The sequence below is a fragment of the Myotis brandtii genome, unplaced genomic scaffold (genome assembly GCF_000412655.1).
Source record: "Myotis brandtii unplaced genomic scaffold, ASM41265v1 scaffold59, whole genome shotgun sequence".
Lineage (NCBI taxonomy): Eukaryota > Metazoa > Chordata > Mammalia > Chiroptera > Vespertilionidae > Myotis > Myotis brandtii.
The window spans coordinates 2,983,156-2,991,515 of NW_005370223.1; the positions used below are offsets into that span (position 1 = coordinate 2,983,156).

Sequence of the window (8,360 nt, forward strand, 5' to 3'; positions counted from 1 at the left end):
CCACTGATTTTTAGAGACAGTGGAAGGGAGGAAGAAGTGGGGAGAGAAAGAAACATCAATGTGAGAGAGACACATCAAATGGTTGCCTCCTGCATGCACCTCAACTGGGCCCAGAGATCCAACCTGTAACCCAAGGATGTGCCCTTAACCGGGAATCAAACCCATGACCCTTCGGTGCCTAGGTCAACACTCTAACCACTGGGGACATGCCAAGAAAATTCTATTCTTGAGGCCCATATCCCTAAATATGGAAATTGTTAAGACTGGAAACCCCTTGGTTTTCCTATGCTAGGTTTATTGCTTTTTTAAATTATTATTATTAATATGATGTTTCATTCTTTCCAGAGATAGACTACTGTGCCTCACCGAATCATGGATGTCAGCACGAGTGTGTGAACACGGATGATTCCTATTCCTGCCGCTGCCTAAAGGGCTTCACCCTGAATCCAGATCAGAAAACCTGCAGAAGTAAGTGCCTGGGTGTTGGCAAAGGGCTCGTCCCGCTAAAAGCTCCGCAAGTTTCCTTTTCCTGGCAGATCTCGAGCAAGACACACGCAGCATTTATGTCTCCCGATATTCTCCGGCCCTTTATCTTACCGTTGTCTCGCGATCCTGTGATGGGGATGGCTTTTAGAGATGGAATAGACAGGTGTGCCCATTGGATTCACTGAGCAAGGTCAAGCCCAAGCTGAAGCTCTCTCCTGCCTAAAGTGGGGTGCACTCTCCCTCCTACTTACCCCCATAGCATGTATGTGGGACTTTGAGAAAGAAACGACTAGACCTCGAGACAGGAGGTGACAGGAGCTGGTTTCTTCCAGTCCTTCTGGGGAAGGCAACTGGTAGCTGCTAAGGGGGGGACATTGCAGCTCTACCCCCTTGGAGATGAAGGAAGGAAAAAAATAGAGTCCAGGCAGCCCCGTCCCATTCAGGGGTACGTGGTGCCAGCAGGATGATACTAAGGATGTGCTGAGTGACTCCGATGCCTGTCAGCTGGCACTTCAAAGGGCCTGCCTGGGGATCTCGGGCATGGACCCCCACGTGGGATCTCTTTTCATCAGACTAGACCAGTGGTTCTCAACCTTCTGGCCCTTTAAATACAGTTCCTCATGTTGTGACCCAACCATAAAATTATTTTCGTTGCTACTTCATAACTGTACTGTTGCTACTGTTATGAATCGTAATGTAAATATCTGATATGCAGGATGGTCTTAGGCGACCCCTGTGAAAGGGTCATTCGACCGCCAAAGGGGTCACGACCCACAGGTTGAGAACCGCTGGACTAGACTATTCCTGAGGGACCATTAGAGTGGAAATTCCACAAGGACAGAGATTCTACCCTTTTCTCATTCTTGAATCCTCAACAACTCGAAGTTTTGGCCCATGGAGGTCTGACACAGTTTATCAAATGAATGAATGAGTCCATGGGTCACTCTGAGATTCGTCATCCTGGAGAAATTGCAACTATTATTTGAATGACTCAATCTTGTTGGGAAGATGGCCTTTTTAAGGCATGCACGTTGCGAATGTTTTCAAAAAGTACTCCCATCGTCAGTCCACACTTAGACACACTGAATAGTTCGCGTTCTCCTGACAGTTGGAGCCCAGAACTCCCGGGAACTCCCATGTAGGGGTGTATATTCTCATGTGTTCCTTCTCCCACCTGTTCCTGGTGGTGTATACAGCAGTTCCACACATCACAGGACTGAGCGTTCAAAGGTTTGACCGCAGATCTCTTTGGAAAAGCACTGGTGACTGTATAACTAAACCCAGCTACGCCACATCCTGCTTATAGCCCATATCCGCTTACACACTCACTCGAATGAGCGTTAAACCTGGTACGCTGGCAGGTGGTTGCAGAGCCCATACGTTGAAACCGAGCCTCTCTTATGGAAGATAATTCCCATTGCCTTGCCAGGATGCAAACCCTGGAAACACTCCAGCATTAAATGGGAATTTTAACTGAGAACATACAGAATGTAAAAACAATCGGACGGAATGTTTTCCGTTAGACCACACATGCACGCAATGTGGTAGAGGGCCAAGTTTTCTGGCCTGCCCCCACTCTTCTCTGCGATTCACACCTTTTTTTTTTTTTTTTTTTTTTTAGGGGTAAATGTGTCTATGGCTGACTACGCCCAGGGAAAATCACTTGCAGGTGGACTCATATTTGTGGACCCAAAGCTCTTATGTGGGGGATAATTAGATCTGGTTCCACTCAGGCCCTCATTGTGTTCCTGCAAGCTTCTTCGCGTTACTAACGGAGGGGCGAGGGGACAAGCCAGGCATGGGGGTCAGTGGAGGGCATCTGCTTGAAGCTCTGCATCTCATGCCAGTCATCTGAGATTCCCTCCACCCCGCCACTCCCTCCACATCCTGCCTGGAGAGGCACTAGGAATAAGAGTAGGGCCCGAGGCAGTGCATGCATCATTATCAAGAGAAGAGGGAGGCCAGGAACCAAGGGGCGAGAGGAAGTGACCATCCAGGAGTAGGTTGACCACCAAAAATTGGCCCACAGATGGGCCTGTTTGCGGGCTTTGGCCCAGTCCAGAGTCCCTAATGCTCATTAACATAGTATATTCAGCGATTATAGTTCCATTTCCTCGTTAGCCAGGTGCCCTACTTTTTCATCCAAGAGAAATGGAACTTGTTCCTAAACCCGATGTCCTCATCAGCCCTTCTCCCAGCGTCCTGCCTCATCGCTGCATTTTCCAGTGTCTTTGCTGCAGACCCAGCCCTCGGGTCCTGAGGTCAGCCTCTTAGAGCTGCCCCTGACTAATGTCCGTGGTGGCATCCCGCTGTTCACGGAAGCGAGCGCTCACTGTCTCTCCCGAGCATGACGTGCAAGAGGGAAGCAAAGAAACTGGCTTTAAAATCTGGAGTTTGTTAGTAGGAGTCTGAGGATCTCAAGAGCATTACAAATCTTGAGCTAAGGGTACAGCCATTTACATTTAATAGGCGGTTAATGGATGTGGGCTATTTTCAAATTTAATAAGAAATCTATTTTTCAAAGGAATTTGATGTCATCCAATTAAACTGGGGGGAAAAAATGTTCAAGCAGAATCCTACTGAAGCAAGGACCCTTGGCCAGGACTCATTCTTCTTCCTCATCTGGGCACAATTTCTTTTTCTGAAGAGTGCTGTCAACGATTTAAGGCATAAATTTATTAAGGCGGCCGTGCAAAGCACAGATTCCAGGACTGGCCTGGCTGTCTAGCTGGGGCCGGGGGTGGAACCGGACTTGGGTGTGACCCATGTGCTCCAGGGTTGCTTGTGCTGGTACCACCGCTGGTGCGCCCTGTTGCTGGAGACCTGGGGTGGGGTCCACATCTGGACTGAGCTGGGAGGTGTGAGGGCCGGTCTTGGCAGTGTCACGCATACTGGCCGTGTGACCTGGCTGCTTTCTTTTTCAGCACCTGGATTTCCTAGACCAAAGGACCACGACTTCCTGCTTTAACATTTTGTAGCCTAATCTTTTCAAAACTACCTGTGCCACCCAGTTGGCCTTATAATTCCTTCTCTCGGGTCACTGATCTTTCATGTTTTTATGTCTTACCTCTCAGTGAGGTCTCCAACTCATCAGCGCTGTTGAATTTGTTACCTGACAGTTCTGCCTCACAGGGGCTAACTGGACATTCTCAGCTTTGCCAGATAAAGCTACACCCTAGCTTGGCCCACGTGTAGCACTTCCCAGTTAGTGATGAGACCGAGCCAGATACGGGGTGCATAGTAGCTACTCAATAAAAACCGATTGAATAAATAAGCAAATGAATATGTAAGTAACACACATGTGAAGAAATATGACCCAGGTGTGTAAAGAAGGCAAAAATCTATGGTTAAACCTCTGCTATAAGCAACCACTTGGAGAAGAGTCATTTTTGAATTGCTTTTTGCCAAATATCGGAGTGATAACCTCTTCAGGAATCTAGATGGTTTTTAGTTCATCAACAGGGTGGGGCAATTGCTTCTGCCTGGGGGCTAATTGTTATTCTCAGTCTCTTATTGAACCTTAGAAATTCTGAACCTTGGGGCAAGGTGTTTTCCAATAGGGTCAACTGTCTTCCCCCCAGGAAAAGCTGTCTGTATAGACAGGAAGCAAAGTAGGAAAAAGCACTTCTCTTTATACATTTTGTCTTTTCAGGAAGGAACATTTTTCCCAGGGTCCCCCAATAAACTCCTTATGTCTCATTGGCTAGAACTAGGGCATATCCCCACCCCTAGACCAATCACTGACAAAGCGCCCTCCTTGCTTAGGAGCCCTAGTGATCAGGTTAATTGGAAAAAGAGTCTACTGAGTTTTCTCAGCTTCCCCATCTTTCTGGGACGGGGCGAGGCTGGGGACTGTGGCCCTCAGCCCATTTTTCGGCTCTTCGGCCATCCAAGGGCAAGACCCATGCTGGAGAGGCCACTTCAGGTACCAGGTTCTCCTTCAGACAAGCTCTGCAGAGCAGAGCGGTGTTTCCTGTGTCCCCCGGAGCACCTTATTTCCGGAATAGTTCCTGCGAGGGGCTGACCTCACAGCCCTGGGACAGCCCAGAGCCTGACGTGGGATCTGCCTTTTCTCCCCCAGGGATCAACTACTGTGCGCTGAAGAAGCCGGGCTGTGAGCACGAGTGTGTCAACACGGAGGAGGGCTACTACTGCCGCTGCCACCGGGGCTACAACCTGGACCCCAACGGCAAGACCTGCAGCCGTGAGTGTGCCAGGGGCGGGGATGCTGATGGCGGGAAGGGGCCATGCCAGGCCCCCGGGCTCACCGGCAGCCAACGACTTCTGGAGTTCCTGGGTGTCCCATGGGCCTGATGATCTGACGGATGTAACCTTCCTTGCCTCCGTTTCATCATCCATAAAATGGGGCTACCTACCTCATAGATTGCATTGTGAGGATTAGAAGAGTCAGTACGTATACAACACTTAGAAAAGTGCTGCTAGACATGTAACAAGCACTCAGTAAATATTAGTTAATGTTATTATTCGCTGTTAAGAGCACCGATGAAGTCAGACCGTCCTGAAGCCAAGTCCACGCTCTCCCGAACTTGGGACATGTGGCCCAGGGCACATGCTTTAACTTGGCCAGGCTTCGATTTCTCCATCTGTTTAAGAAAGCGAAGATAATAGTAAAGTTGATCTTCTCGAGTTGTTAGGGCGAATAATCAGGACCCTTTCAATCTCTTAAACTATGCCTGGCACAAGGAAAACGTACAGTTACAGATAACAGTTCATGATTGTCATGGAGCCTGGGGGAGGGACGAGTGCCGGCCCCCGCGTGGGACCAGGGGCCGAGGCACAGAGCTCGGGGCGGACTTGGGCTGCCACCGAGCTCATCTGAGGGCGGAGCTGGGAAACATGGGAGTTTGTGGGAAGCCTTTTCTTAATTTTCTTGTGTAAGAAGCGCAACAAAGCTCCATTGGGTGATGTAAACGCACGGAAACTTGCCGGCTTTGCCAGCTGGACGGCTCCAGCCTTTTTTTATGAGGCCCAGTCCGCGTGGTCCAGGCCAGCGGGGGTGGGAGAGGCCTGTGACCCTGGTGGGAACCCCGGCTGGGAGAGGGGCTTGGTGGCACGGCCCGCACAGAAGGGCGCCTGAGCCCCGTGGGAGAGGCCTGTGACCCTGGTGGGAACCCCAGCTGGGAGAGGGGCTTGGTGGCACGGCCCGCACAGAAGGCGCCCTTTGTGTGGCTTTTCACCCAGCCGGCCGCACATCTGTTCCCGCTTCGGGGACAGAGATGGACTGTGAGCGAGAACAGTGCAGCTGTTCAGCGTTTGGACCCTAAGCTGCTGGGAGGGGAAGCCTCACAGATGAAGCATCAGGTCCCGGGCAGCCCTCGGGGAACCTGTGCCCTCAGCCTTCAGAGGGGACAGAGTGCCTCGAGGAGGCGGTCTGAGGATGGATCTCAGGGGCCAAGGAACTTTGGGACCAGGAAGCTGGCCCTGCCATGCGTGTGCCTCTGGGTGCCTCTGAGGCCTCCCCAGTGGGAGCGGGGAGCGGGGTGCAGGAGGTCTTCCACTCGACAGGGAGATGCCCTGGTGAGGACGGTTTGAGTACTTGCGGCCTTTTTCCAGGGGTGTGGGGTCTGCCAGCTGACAAGGCCTGGCAGGTATCCCGGGGCAGGCCGGGCGCAACCTGGCTGAGCCCACCTGGAGCCCCAAGGGCCGTGGCCTGCCTCTCCCTCCCAGCATTCCTTGGGAGACCTAGAAGAGCTCAGAAGAGATTGAGCTGTTTTTTCTCTCTCGAATCTAATAAGAAGGACCACCTAGTCAGCTTGAAGAAAGTATAAAGCAACCCATTTCTTCCTCGGAGTCCCCTGAGGAAGCCATGGTATTCCACTCCCCCGGAGGGCTCAGGGAGTACGTACTCCTTGACAACAAGCCCTTACGGGCCTCCCTCTGGGCCTGCACTGTTGTGAGCATTTCCCAGGTATTCACTCACCTTATCCTACAACAGCCTTAGGAGGCATCGACATTCTCACCGCTGTCTAAAGATGGGAAAACTGTGACACAAAAAGGTTATGTAACTTTGTTGGAGTCACATGACTGGTAAATGGTGGAACAAGGATGTGAATACAGGCTGCTGGCTCCTGGGATCCTGCAAACATTCCACATCCACCGGTGGAATGTTCCAGAAGCATCAGTCCCAGGCCCCGTGGGAGTCAAACAGGTCCACTTGCTGGCCCTGCACAGGCCTCCAGCGTCCTCCAGTCTCTGGGTTTGCATTTTCTCCATCAAGGAAATCTGGAGGCAGCCTGCAGGGCTGTCTGTGGGAGCCGGTCACCCCAGCTGTGTCCAGGGCCTTTGGTGCTCACTGCCCAGCAGGCCAGCTGTGCAGGGCGGGGGCACCAGCTGTGCAGCAAGGGGAACGGGGGGGGGGGCAGGGGGGCAGCAGCAGCCACACATGCAGGCCCGGCTTTGGTTTGTTTTCTGAATCTGGGTGTCCTGGTTGGCGGTGGGGAACCTTTTCCTTTTTCAGATAGAAATGTAACCAGACCATTAATCCCTACTCAGCGCTGCTTAATAAGCATTCAGTCAGCGGCGAGTGCGCGCCAGCTGCTGCTCCGCGGGCCTCACCTGTGTCGGCTCCTCTAAGAGCAGCCCCACCATCCCATTTCGCAGCGGGGGAAGTGGCCCCGGGCCCATGGCTAGGAATGGAGGCTGGGATTGGATCCCCAGTAGTTGAAGCCAGGACCCTCATTCATGCCTGGGCCCTGCCCTGTCCGCTGTGTGGCTCTGGGCCACAGCGTGACCTTCGAGCCTCGCTTTACTCCCGGAGAGACGGGGCTGCACCTGCCCCAGCATGGCCCTGGGGTCTCAGCTGGTGGTGCCAGACCTTGTGCAGGGCCAGCAAGTGGGCCGGTTTGACTCCCACGGGGCCTGGGACTGATGCTTCTGGAACATTCCACTGGTGGATGTGCCTCCTGCAAACATTTGCAGGATCCCAGGAGCCAGCAGCCTGTATTCACATCCTTGTTCCACCATTTACCAGTCATGTGACTCCAACAAAGTTGCTTACTCTTTTTGTGTGACAGTGTCCCCATCTTTAGACAGGGGTGAGAATGTAGGTGCCTCCTAAGGCTGTTGTAGGATAAGGTGAGTGAGTACCTGGGAAATGCTCAGAGTGAGGCCCTTAAGGGCTTGTTGTCAAGGCCGCCGGCACTCCCTGCACAGGAGTGGTACCTGCTTCTACTCTTCAAAGAAATGGGAAGAGAAACAAACAAACAAACAGGAAGGCGTGACATCCTAGAGGCCGGCCGCGCAGGTGGAGTAAGTGAAATGGCTCCCAGGGCTGCCTGCGAGGTGGTCTTGCTGTTCCCGTGTGCCCGCAGGGGTGGACCACTGCGCGGAGCAGGACCACGGCTGCGAGCAGCTGTGTCTGAACACGGAGACGTCCTTCGTGTGCCAGTGCTCGGAGGGCTTCCTCATCAACGAGGACCTCAAGACCTGCTCCCGTGAGTCCCCGCTCCCTGAGGGGCGAGGTTTGCAAAGGGAGTGAGAGTGTGAGGACTGTGGAACCTCCGCCCCCTGCTCAGGGGGATCAGTGCCCTCTGGGGACCGTCTACCTGGGGGAGGCGGGAGAAAGCTCCAGGGCCGCTGACACCCGCTGCCTGTGGCTCCCAGGGGCTGACTACTGCCTGCTGAGCGACCACGGCTGCGAGTACTCCTGCGTCAACACCGACCGATCCTTCGCCTGTCAGTGCCCCGAGGGCCACGCGCTCCGCAGTGACGGGAAGACCTGTGCCAGTGAGTGTCCCTGGGCTGCGGGTCCCTGGGTGATGGGCGATGCCCGGGGAGGTGCGCTGTGGGACAGGCAGGGCCCGGGCGTCCCTCCCAGGTGGGTTTCCCTGGCAGTCAGCGTGCAGCGGAAAGCC

The 8,360-nt window shown here is 53.4% G+C and overlaps 1 protein-coding gene across 2 annotated transcripts in view; it reads left to right on the forward strand.

The window, feature by feature from the left end:
- Positions 1 to 8,360, forward strand: part of MATN2 (matrilin 2) — a 113,633-nt gene that overhangs the window by 83,399 nt on the left and 21,874 nt on the right. For both annotated transcript variants that reach the window (XM_005879254.2, XM_005879255.2), the window contains exons 6-9: positions 346 to 468; positions 4,568 to 4,690; positions 7,818 to 7,940; positions 8,110 to 8,232. In XM_005879254.2, the coding sequence (XP_005879316.1) occupies positions 346 to 468; positions 4,568 to 4,690; positions 7,818 to 7,940; positions 8,110 to 8,232 (492 nt within the window). The remainder of the gene's footprint in view (positions 1 to 345; positions 469 to 4,567; positions 4,691 to 7,817; positions 7,941 to 8,109; positions 8,233 to 8,360) is intronic.